Raw genomic sequence first — 12,778 nt, 5'->3', positions numbered from 1 at the left:
CTTTGCAGTCAAGATGCAGATCCCACACATGCAGTTGAATCTGAACCCAGTTCAGCCAGCAAAAAAGGACTAGTGTTGGTCATCCAGGGTTTCTGCAGGAGAGGATACCACTATACTTTTGCCATTCCCTTGAAATGCAAATCAAGTCCAGGTTTTCTGTAACTTTTAGACCCATTTTGATTCTGACCGGTATCTGTTGGATTTCGCCCGTGTTGGTGATGATTTGCTGCATGACCTGCATAGTTGGCCCAGTCCCACTTTGCGCCGGCTGAGTTTGCCCCTGTGGCTGGGCCTGAACAATCTGCACCTGTTGTCCTTCTCCCACCTGCATGGTCACAGGAGTGGTCTGAAAGAAGAGACGCACACAAGAGAAGATGGAGGACATCTCAGATATATTGATCAGCTACACTTGTGTGTTGCAACATGGGACTAGACAACCAATCTTGAGACAGCCAGCAAGTGGAAATGCTCCCTTTTCAGTGTCACAATCTTTGAGACATAAAAGGTCAAAGATAGCAGAAAGGGCATTTATCAAAAAAAAATCAGATGTTAATACTTCAAAAGCAAAAGATTGTCTATATTTCATTCTTTTAAAATTCAAATTACATCCTGTCCTTCCGTCAGTGTTTCAAGGTGGCATCCAAGATACTGCTCCAATTTTTCCTCTTAAAAACAACCTTGGCAAACAATAATTTATTTATTTTTTCATTGGCTTTATATGCCGCCCTTCTCCGGGGACTCAGGGTGGTTTACAACATATAAAAAAACAATAATAACAATAATAAAAATAATAAGTGGCCAAACATCATCTACGGAACATTCACAGCCAAAGATGGACTTGAATGAAATGAAAATTATCCTCCAGTCTGACCTGGACCTGACCAGGAGCAGTAGCAGCCAGGATTGTCCCTTCCAAAATGACTGTCAGCATTAATGAAGAGAGCACTGGTTTTTCCTCACTGGGTATACGATAGGTACATCCTATGAATCTACTCCAATAACTAAACTACAGGAGACATGGACAACATACTGCCAGACAGATGTTGCTGGAACTCTAATTCTATGTAGTCCCAGCCAATATGACCAGGGAAGGAGACAGGGTCTGCAGCAAATGCAGACTTCTTTCTTTGCTTCTCACTTAGGAAGGCGGTGAGAAACCTGGTCATACTTCCATTCCAGCCCCACTCACATTGGGTAGTTTTTCCACCTGCAAGTCTAAGCAGTTGACTAAAGACTTGCAGTTTTGACAACATCATGAGATTGGTCCTTATAACACACCAAGGGCTAGCCTAAAACAAGGCTGGGTATTTTGCGATTCAGCACATTGTAGGAATGCAACCACAGCAATGTTGGAAGAACCTGGTCTATATTTTAAGCTTGGGGAGTTTTTTGTTTGTTTGAATGCTGCAAGATATCCCAATGTAGCATACTGCATTTTATTAACTTTAACATGCTGCCTTGATCTTGTCTCTTTCACAAACCAGAGAGCACCCGATAATACCATTTTCCACCTGCTCTCCAAATTCAGTGTGCAAGAGCCATGAAAGGCCTGCATACCAACCTGCCCTTGCTGAGGCTGAGCGATGATAATCTGCCCTGGCTGGATTGTAGTGGTGGACGTGGTTGTCTGCTGGCCCGTCTGCTGGCCCTGGACCTGGACAGCTGCTGGCTGCTGGGCCAGAGTGAAGTAATACTGGACGGGTTCTGCTGGAGTCACAGCCTGGCGGACCTCCTCCTATCCCAATAGAGAATAAGGTGTTTGAGTTACAGTAAACAAAGCCTGAAACATAGGATTCCAGCAGAAATGTAAACAGGTAAGGAAAAATTCGTATTGGAGATATACAAATGTTAAGATTTGCTTCCTCTATGATTAGTACTTTTCTCTGGACACTGTACATCAACCCTCTGCCCCGCTCTGTTCTGCCTGTTTTACTTTCTCCCATTTTGAGAGAATCTTCGAGTCTGGTGGCTGAATTTCCATTTCTTCCTTGAAAGACAAGCAGCATTCAAAAATGAACAGACCTACCACTTTGCAGGAAAAGCTTTGCAGATCGATGAAAGGAAAGGGGTATTATTAGCAGTGAGGCCAACAAGCTGATGAAGAATGCCATTTGCTTACTTAAGTGAGATTTGAAATTACAGGTAGTACTCAATTTACACCCATTCATTTAGTGTCTGTTTCAATAACGGCACTGGAAAAAGTGATTTCTGAGGAGTTTTTGTATTTACAACTATTCCCCACAATCACAATGATCAAAATTCGGGCACTTGGCAACCAGCATTTATTTATGATGGCTATAGCATCCCAGGGGCATACCATCACCATTGGTGGCTTTCCCAGCCAGTTCCTCATAAGCAAAGTCAATGGGGGAAGCTGATTTGTTTAATGACCATATGATTCATTTAACAACTGCAGTGATTCATTAACAGCAAATATAAAGGTTGCAAGATCAATTGTGACTGACTTAACAACTGCCTTGCTTTGCAGTGGAAATTCTGGTCCCAATTATCATAAAGTCAAGGACTTCCTGTATTTGGGTTTCTTGGAGCAGGTTATGAACATAAACAATAAAATGTACTCATAGCGCAGAAACAGGAAAGAATAAGACCTTAGTACAATGACTACTGCAGCACAACTGGAGCACTTTATATCTTAAGTGAATGCCCGGTATGTGGCTGCCCAAACTCTCCCATCAAGACCTCTCCCCATCTACCTTTCCTGGGTCTCTGCCACCCTCCAAACAATGAGCTGGTTAACAGAGTTGTGAGAGGATAAGCTTGGAATCATGCGCAGTCAAAATGAGGAGTTACAATTTCTGAGAGGACCAGTCCATGCCAGCAGGCGTAAACAACCTTCTCCCAGCCACCACAAAATCACAGCTGAGAGTGTAGGATGTTTACACACACTGCCACATAGCTAGGGTTAAATTGGCAAAACATATATGCATGCTACTGGCTAGTTAACTTCCACCACCTTCTATGCAAAATGGCTGAGGCAAAGAAAAAGCGGGTGGGTGGGTTAACCAAGGATGCTCACCTCAACTGAGGCTCAATTAAGTCCAAGTGACTCATTGTTCAAAGGTGATGCTAAGATCTACTTAAAAAAATATTTCTCATCTTCTAAGATTTTAAATAGCAAATCCAGTCGGCTATTTTCTTCTTGAATTTTTTGAAAGAAGAGGCATGATTTTTAGCATGTCCCTAAACTCAAGTACAATTCTTAACAATTTTAAAATCATAACAGAGGTGGCACAGCAGGTAGAGTGCAGTACTGCAGGCCACTAAAGCTGACTGTAGATCTGCAGATCCAACAGTTCAAATCTCATCACCAACTCAAGGTTGACTCAGCTTTCCATCCTTCCGAGGGGGGTAAAATGAGGACCCAGATTGTGGGGGCAATATGCTGGTTCTGTTAAAAAGTGCTATTGCTAACATGTTGTAAGCCACCCTGAGTCTAAGGAGAAGGGCAGCATTAAAAAAAAAATCAAAAAATCAAATAAATAATCAAATAAATAAATAAATAAATATTTTTAAAAATGGCATTTGATGGAATTCATTGACTACCAAGTTTGAATGAATCACAGCTTCAAAATCACTACACAACTGTTGTCTGGCCCACTTGCCACCAATGATGTCAGTGGGCACAGCCAACAGATGCTGCTGCCAAGAATGAATTCCATCAATAACACATAAGGACCTCTTGTGCAAAGTCACTGGCCTGCGTCAAAGCAGCTGACCCTTGACCTAACAGGGTGGGAGAAAAATCTTTCTGGGAAAGAAAATCCCTTGCTGACTTCAGAAGAGTTGGAAGCCGTTGTCCAGACAGAATGGAAGCTGACGAGCTTCGCTCTTCTTCCCTTTTATCTAAAATCAGATTCATGTCACTACAAGACATGAGTACTGGACAAATTCCTGTTTGATCAGTGAACTGGAAAAGAGAGAAGCCGACATAATTGGCTTACTGCATTTTTCAGCGCAACTTTAGACAAGGGGGTTAGGGCTCTGTTCACTCTGAAAGAGGCAACTATGATGGGAAAGATCTAGCAGGAAAAACATCAGGGCTCTCAGATTTTTAAGGTCACTGCCTGCAAATATGGGTGGTTGTGTTTCACAAATCACTGCATTTAGCATAATATGGAAAATACAGTGGTACCTCAAGATACGAACCCATCGTCTTACGAACAACTCGTGATACGAACCCGGGGTTCAGAAAAATTTTGCCTCTTCTTACGAACTTTTTTCGAGTTACGAACCGGCGTTCGGAGACAGCTGGGAAGCTGCGCGGCTGTTTTAAAAGGTGACAGCCGGGCGGCAGGGCTTCCCAGCAGCCTCCCGAACGCCGGTTCGTAACTCGAAAAAAGTTCGTAAGAAGAGACAAAATTTTTCTGAACCCCGGGTTCGGTTCGGGAGGTTTCTGGGAAGCCCCCCAGCCCGGCTGTGACCTTTTAAAACAGCCGCGCGGCTTCCCAGCTGTCTCTGAACGCTGAACGTGGAAGTTCGGCTTTGGCGTTTGGCTTCGGGAGACAGCTGGGAAGCCGCGCGGCTGTTTTAAAAGGTCACAGCCTCGCTGAACGGCTTCCCACCACCCCTCCGAACCCTGAACTTTTGCCGAACTTCCGGGTTCGGGGTTGGTGGGAAGCCCCCCAGCGCGGTTGTGACCTTTTAAAACAGCCGCGCGGCTTCCCAGATGTCTCCCAAAGCCGAACGCCAAAGCCGAACTTCCGCGTTCGGTGTTCGGAGACAGCTGGGAAGCCGCGCAGCGGTTTTATAAGGTCACAGCCGGGCTGGGGGGCTTCCCACCCCCCCGAACCTCGAACTTTTGCCGAACTTCCGGGTTCGGGGTGGTGCTGGGAAGCCCCCCAGCCCGGCTGTGACCTTTTAAAACAGCCGCGCGGCTTCCCAGCTGTCTCCCGAAGCTGAACGCCAAAGCCGAACTTCCGCGTTTGGCGTTCGGAGAAAGCTGGGAAGCCGCCCGGCTGTTTTAAAAGGTCACAGCCTCGCTGAACGGCTTCCCACCACCCCTCCGAACCCTGAACTTTTGCCGAACTTCCGGGTTCGGGGTTGGTGGGAAGCCCCCCAGCGCGGCTGTGACCTTTTAAAACAGCCGCGCGGCTTCCCAGATGTCTCCCAAAGCCGAACGCCAAAGCCGAACTTCCGCGTTTGGCGACAGCTGGGAAGCCGCGCAGCGGTTTTAAAAGGTCACAGCCGGGCTGGGGGGCTTCCCACCCCCCCGAACCCCGAACTTTTGCCGAACTTCCGGGTTCGGGTTGGGGGGGTGCTGGGAAGCCCCCCAGCCCGGCTGTGACCTTTTAAAACAGCCGCGCGGCTTCCCAGCACCCCCCCAACACCAAACCCAGAAGTTCGGCAAAAGTTCGGGGTTGGGGAGGGGGGTGCTGGGAAGCCCCGCCGCCCGGCTGTCACCTTTTAAAACAAGGTGACAGCCCGGCGGCAGCGGTTTTTTTGCGGGTTTTTTTTTGGGTTGCACGGATCAATTGACTTTACATTGTTTCCTATGGGAAACAATGTTTTGTCTTATGAACCTTTCATCTTACGAACCTCCCCCTGGAACCAATTAGGTTCGTAAGACGAGGTTTGACTGTATAGCTCGACGCCACCTGGAGGACACCAAGCTGAAGGAAGATTCTTTACATAATGACTGAAAGGGGGTTATTTAGAAAAAAAATATCTCCAAAATACAGGAAAAGCGATCCTACCAATCTTGACTGCTCCCTTCAAGCAATCCCAGTGCTCTTTTCATCCCCCCAATTTCACTTGCAATAATGCAAGATTGGTCTCAACATCTTTAAAAAATCACAGATCCATGAGAAACTGGTTTTAACTTTTCCCCAAGCTTCCACTGTGGATATCTGATATGTTTTTGCACAATAAGGAGCCAACTGGTATGTGGAAGCTCCTTATTTTAATTTTAACCAGCTCTATTTTGTTTCCAAATTAAAACTTTACTAGCGGAGTGCCTATTAAAGAAATGACTGGCTGAAAACAAGAAGCAGCAGAAGCAGCCCAGGGCTGCCAAAATGGGAATCCAAACGCAAATATCTGATTGGAATATGATTTTTAACCAGAATTTTAACCAGAAGTCTGCGGAGAGGGGCGGCATACAAATCTAAATAAACAAATAAACAAATTCTGCAATGTATGACTCAGGAACCTGATAAGGAATTGCCATAATGGTCCAATATATTTGTAGAACTCAGTGCAATAAAAAGAAAAGAAGCAAGGCATCCACAGGCATCCAAAGTTGGCCTCATTAAATCTGTTTTTTCAATCTAACCAATTGCAGAGATACAAAACTCTTCATTACTCTCTTTATGCAGCTTTAATTGTGATTGCTGGATTCTCCAAATGGCTACAAAGGATTGTCTCAAAAACACAGAATAATAACAAAACATAAAGATTAACTTAAAAGTGTTACTATGGGCCAACTTAATGGTCTGTGGTAGTTTCATAAGGTGTATAAACATCCACAAAGAAAAAGGAACATGGATACCTAAAGCTTCCTGGAAGATTTGGGAATAAGGATGTGCCTTTCTGTTCCTCTTATCAAGGTCTCAAGTCAGCCTGCAGACAGACCTAAAGTTAATGAATATCTACTCCTTTTTTCTTTCATTTTATACGTCAGTATCTTTCTCCTTTTGTTAATGCCATATGGATACCTTATTTAATAATGTGCCGTAAGGACTCATATTTGTTGTATCAATAATGATGCATGGTATTTTTTAAAAAATGAGCAAAGAATGCCATCTATTTCAAAGCCAGAGAGAATTACTTGAATCTATTCATGAAATCTGGAGTCTGGTAACCCTTGAAACTGAAGTCATTCCCACATATGGCCTCAAGGGACAACAGGAGGAGGACAGATATAAAACAGCGCCTTGCTTGTTCTACATTTGTCATCAAGGCTTCTCTGAAACCAAAGCAAGCCTATCTGGGCATTTACCAAGGAGAGAAAGTGGAACAGACGTCAGAGCCCCGCTATTCATCCCACTGCTGGGAACGTTCATGCAGTGCAGTTTTGAAGAAATTTGCTCCCCACCCTCTTTGTTGCATACCTGGCAAACACGATGCCACTGAGCTTGCCAAGGAGACAGAAGCCTTAATCTATATTACCTGTACAGCACTGTTATTCTGCTATGGCATAAGGAGATTTGCAATGTTTTTGAAGTACAGGTAGTCCTCAATGTACAACCACAGCTGAGCACAAAATTTATGTTAAGTAAGAAATTTGTTAAGTGAGTCTTGCCCCATTTTATAATTTTACTTGCCCCATATGTTAAATGAATCCCTGCAGTTGTTAAATTAGTAACACAGATGTTAAGTGACTCTTGTCTCCTAATTGACTTTGCTTTTCAGAAGGTTGCAGGACACTGGACACTGAAACTATCATAAATGAGGATCAGTTGTCAAGCATCCAAATCTAAATTGTGTGACCATGGGGATGCTGCAATGGTCATAAGTGTGCAAAATGGTCATGTCACTTTTTTCAGTGCCATTATAACTTTGAATAGACACTAAGTGAACTGCTGTAAGTCGAGGACTACCTGTATACTGTTGTCAATGTTCAGAAATGAGGGCTTGCATGCAGCCCTTTTCATTACAGGGTGCTTTAAAACATCAGTGTGACTCCTGATTTTATTTTTATGGAAGGAACAGTATAATCCGCAGACTGCATTGGTCGCCGATTGGTTTCCGGACACAATTCAAGGTGTGGGTAATGACCTATAAAGCTCTACATGGCATGAACCCAGATTACTTGCGTGACTGCCTTCTGCTGTATGAGTCTCAGCGACCAATTAGGTCCACAGAGTCGGCCTTCTCCAGGTCCTGTCAGCCAGACAATGTCGCTTGGCGGGGCCTAGGGGAAGAGCTGGCTCTCTGGAATCAGCTCCCCCTGGACATTCACACTGTCTGCACTCTCCTTGCCTTTTCTAAGAGTCTTAAGACTCACCTATCTGTCTAGGCTTGAAGCAATTAGGTCTCGGCCGCCTGGCCAGCAAAATGAGATATATGTTGTATGATTGAACTGGTATGATTGTTTTTAAATATTGGATTTTTAGATTGTAATTTTAAATTTAATTAGAATTTGCTGTTGTACTGTATTGTTATATTATATTCAAATGTATTTGTTATGTAGGTATTTCTGCAAAGCCATATACCGTATATACTCGAGTATAAGCCGAGCCGAGTATAAGCCGAGGCACCAATTTTTGCCACAAAAACTGGGAAAAATTATTGACCCGAGTATAAGCCGAGGTTAGAAAATGCAGTGGCTACTGGTAACTTATAAAAATGGAAACCAATAAAATTACATTAATTGAGACATGTTTTAGAATATTTATTTTAAAGAAAACCAGTAAACTAGCTCTGTAAATTTAAAAGAGGGTAAACAAATTAACAATATTAACAATAAATTAAAAAGTAAAAAAGTAGCTCAATCAGCAACAATGCTAAAACCTAAGAGTTAAAATCCTTCAAAACTAGATTCCTTCTCATTGGATTTAATTGGATTTACATTATTGTTCTGTTTTTATATATGTGAGCCGCCCTGAGTCCTTGGAGAGGGGCAGCATACAAATCCAATTAAATAAATAAATAAATAAATCTGTATGTCCAAACAGCTTCAGCATTAGCTGCTGTGAGGTTATCAGCATAGAAAACCAGATAGATAGATAGATAGATAGATAGATAGATAGATAGATAGATAGATAGATAGATTAGATAGGTAGACAGACAGACAGATAGATAGATAGAATGATAGATAAATAGATAGATAGATAGATAGATACATAGAAAGATAGATAGATAGATAGAGATAGATAGATAGAGATAGATACATAGAAAGATAGATAGATAGATAGACAGACAGATAGATAGAATGATAGATAAATAGATAGAATGATAGATAAATAGATAGATAGATAGAAAGATAGATAGATAGATAGATAGATATGCTCTCAAACCCACTTTATAAAAGGCAACTTTTAAAGATCCACAAACACACTTAAGAAATTCCTGTCTAGCTCTTGCCTCATTACACATTATTAAATCCTATCCAAGCAAGGACAGCAACTACCACAAGATACCATTTTTTAAACAGTTTAAATCTTTTCAAAAGAGGGGGAGGAGAATCGGACAGCAGGAGGTCTTTTTAATCCAACTAAGGGCAACTCAGAGAGAGAGGGGAATAGTTAAAACCTGTTGGCAAATACACACGTTAAGGGAGTGAGGAGTAAAAAAAAAAACCCTGCTGGTTTAAGCCAGGGGGAAAGGAGGCACTTTGGCTACACCTCCTTCAAAGAGGTAACTGGCATTTTTCAGGGGGGGAGGAGGGGGCAGGCAAGCACACAAGCACACAAACACACACACACACACACACACTTGCCCTCCAAAATTCATCCTTCCCCTTTTTCTTTGTTGCCTTGGCTTCCCTTTCATTCACAAGCCCACCCCCCACGCCGCTCTAGGGCTTCCTCCGACTTCCTGCCGACTCCGATAGGGTTAATTTGTTGACAAATACACACACAGAGGGAGCAAGGAGGAAAAAAACCCTCCCGGATTCAGCGAGGGAAAAAGAAGTAGCTGGCATTCTTTGCAGGGTGGACAGGTGCTCACACACACACACACACACACACACCTTCCAAAGCTGATTCTCGACCCTTTTTTTGTTCCCTTGGCTCCCCCTCACTTTCCCAGCCACCTAAGGCTATGTAGGGTGGAGGGGGGGAGAGAGAAAGGGTGCATGCAGGCACCCTCTCTGTCTTCTCCCCCGCGACTGCCCCGATGGCGTGCGAGGGGAAAAAGGCGAGGGGAAGCCCGTTAGGTGGAGGGGGGAGAGAGAAAGGGTGCATGCAGGCACCCTCTCTCTCTTCTCCCCCGCGACTGCCCCGATGGCGTGCGAGGGGAAGCCGGTTAGGTGGAGGGGGGGAGAGAGAAAGGGTGCACGCAGGCACCCTCTCTCTCTTCTCCCCCGCGACTGCTCCGATGGCGTGCGAGGGGAAGCCGGTTAGGTGGAGGGGGGGGGGAAAGGGTGCACGCAGGCACCCTCTCTCTCTTCCCCCCGCGACTGCCCCGATGGCGTGCGAGGGGAAGCCGGTTAGGTGGAGGGGGGGAGAGAGAAAGGGTGCATGCAGGCACCCTCTCTCTCTTCTCTCCCGCGACTGCCCCAATGGCATGCGAGGGGAAAAAGGCGAGGGGAAGCCGGTTAGGTGGAGAGGGGAGAGAGAAAGCGTGCATGCAGGCACCCGCCACAGCCGCTTCGGTTGGAGCGCCCTTTGCCGCCGCACTTTGCCCTTTCCCACACCCGCCCAAGCCAGCAATGTCTGCCGGGCTCCCGCGGTGCGCCCTCTTGTGGTGACCCTGCGCCCTCTTGTGGTGACCCGAGTATAAGCCGAGGTCGGGTTTTTCAGCCCATTTTTGGGGCTGAAAAACTCGGCTTATACTAGAGTATATACGGTATCTCTTCTATACTACTCCAACTGGAAAAGAGATTTAAAACCATGGAGAAGGAGAGTGGGGTGGGGTCAAATGGCTGTGGCAGCACGGAACCTCCCCAGTGCCTTGGGGGGGCTCCGAATCCCCATTGTCCGGGGGTTCTTGTTCTTCTGAACATGACCTCATCCTCCCTGGAGGGGAGGTGAAGCAGGGGACGCCACCAGGGGTCTGGTTAGGGATCGGCAAACCCCACCAGACAAACTGGCCTAGTCTCATGCCGGTGGTGGTGCAAAGCCGGCCAGGCAGCTATGCCTAAGTCAGCACCAGCCACAGAGACAACGCAATGCAGGGATGGAAGGCAAGCGGTAACACCTGGAAAGAGGATGATTCAAAGCACTGGCAAGGTGAAGAAATGATCGAACGATATACTGGTGAGTGAGGACAGCCGAAGGAATTCCAAATTTATTTTTTTTCTGATTTTTATTTTATTTTATTTATTTATTTATTCAATTTTTATGCCGCCCTTCTCCTTAGACTCAGTGTGGCTTACAACATGTTAGCAATAGCACTTTTTTAACAATCCGGGTCCTCATTTTACCCACCTCGGAAGGATGGAAGGCTGAGTCAGCCTTGAGCCGGTGATGAAATTTGAACCGCTGACCTTTAGATCTACAAGTCAGCTTCACTGGCCTGCAGTACTGCACTCTACCTGCTGCGCCACCCCGGCTCATTTTCAACGGAACTAAAGCTGCCAAAAATGAAAGCGGAAGCAGCTGTTTGGCGATGGGGCGAAGAGCGAGAAGCTTCTGAGCTCAGCAAATTGCCCAAAACTGGATTACTAAGAGGCTTAATGATTTTGAATCTGGACTGTCAAATTGGAGACTAAAATTATTTTCTTTTTCTTTTTATTATATTTTTATGTTTATGGAAGCTATTTTTTTCTTTCTTTTTTACATTAAATGAGGAGGAATATTTTATAATGGAAGATATGAAAGACTGCCATCCTTTGGTTGGAGGAGTCATTGCAAGGAGTTATTGTAAGGGTGTTTTAACAGCTGCTCGCCTTGGTGGAGATCTTATTTTTTTGGCTATGAAGATGGAATGTTCATGTTACATATTTACTTTTGAGAAGAAAGGATGTCATCAGCTTTGGCTTGGAAGGAAATAATTTTTGAGAGATGAGATAATTGAACTGACTGAGGACGTATTGGATAATATTACTGGAAAAGAGGTCTAAGATACTATAGATTAAGGAATATGGATATGGAAAATACAGATGGCAGCAGTACTGTTAAAAAGAAGAAGACTGAGTCTTACCATAAACGTTTAAATCTACAAAAGAATTAGACTGCAAAATGATGAATTGGAATTATGGGAACTAAATGATGAATTTTAAATTTAATTGGAATTTATTAAATACATGGGGAAAAATAAGCGAATATAAAATTGGTGATAGTATTGGGAAATTTTGAGGGAAATTACTGAGTAAGAACTATGTGTTATATGTAACAATGTCCAATTAAGATGTGTTTTGTTTTTTAAAATTATTTTTAAATTATTTTTAAGGGTAAACAATGTAAAAATGGAATGGTAGAATAAGGAAGTGAAAATTGAAAATGGCCATGATTATTCTTATTATTTTTAATATTAGCAGGAGAAAGGTGAAAAATTTTGAGAAGGAATTTCATAGATGAGACGGTTTAACTATAAGATAACATAGCTGATAGGTAAAGTTTATAAGAATACAGTGATCCCTCGAGTTTCGCGATCTCGATTATTGCGAAACGCTATATCGCGATTTTTCAACCCGGAAGTAAACAACACCATCTGCGCATGCGCGCCCTTTTTTTTCTATGGCCACGCATGCGTAGATGGTGGAGTTTGCTTCCCCCCCGGGCAGATCAGCTGCTGGGTCTTCCCCCTCTTGCCGGGGTTTCCCCTTTGCGTGGGCGGCAGGGAAACCCCAGCGCCGCTTCCGCGAGCAACGGCGTGGGCAGGCGAAGGGCGGGCGCGTGGACAAGCGGCGGCCGCGCCAGCAACGGCGGCACGGCGGCCGGACAAACGAAAGCAACGCGGCGGCCTCAGAAGCGGCGGCCGCGCCAGCAATGGCGGCGCGGCGGCCGGACAAACGAAAGCAACGCGGCGGCCTCAGAAGCGGCGGCCGCGCCAGCAACGGCGGCGCGGCGGCCGGACAAACGAAAGCAATGCGGCGGCCTCAGAAGCGGCGGCCGCGCCAGCAACGGCGGCGCGGCGGCCGGACAAACGAAAGCAACGCGGCGGCCTCAGAAGCGGCGGCCGCGCCAGCAACAGCGGCGCGGCGGCCGGACAA

The 12,778-nt window shown here is 45.1% G+C and overlaps 1 protein-coding gene across 5 annotated transcripts in view; it reads right to left on the bottom strand.

Moving 5' to 3' along the window:
* Window positions 1-12,778, bottom strand: part of LOC139155658 (nuclear transcription factor Y subunit gamma) — a 215,541-nt gene that overhangs the window by 25,232 nt on the left and 177,531 nt on the right. For 4 of the 5 annotated variants that reach the window (XM_070730882.1, XM_070730884.1, XM_070730883.1 and 1 more), the window contains 2 exons: window positions 1,562-1,735; window positions 188-346 (listed from right to left, as the gene is read on the bottom strand). In XM_070730882.1, the coding sequence (XP_070586983.1) occupies window positions 188-346; window positions 1,562-1,735 (333 nt within the window). The remainder of the gene's footprint in view (window positions 1-187; window positions 347-1,561; window positions 1,736-12,778) is intronic. The other variant, XM_070730885.1, reaches the window with a different exon arrangement.

This window comes from Erythrolamprus reginae, unplaced genomic scaffold (genome assembly GCF_031021105.1).
Source record: "Erythrolamprus reginae isolate rEryReg1 unplaced genomic scaffold, rEryReg1.hap1 H_4, whole genome shotgun sequence".
Classification (NCBI taxonomy): Eukaryota; Metazoa; Chordata; class Lepidosauria; order Squamata; family Dipsadidae; genus Erythrolamprus; species Erythrolamprus reginae.
The sequence above is the reverse complement of the archived record's forward strand: the minus strand, read 5'-3'. Positions and strand labels throughout refer to the sequence as shown.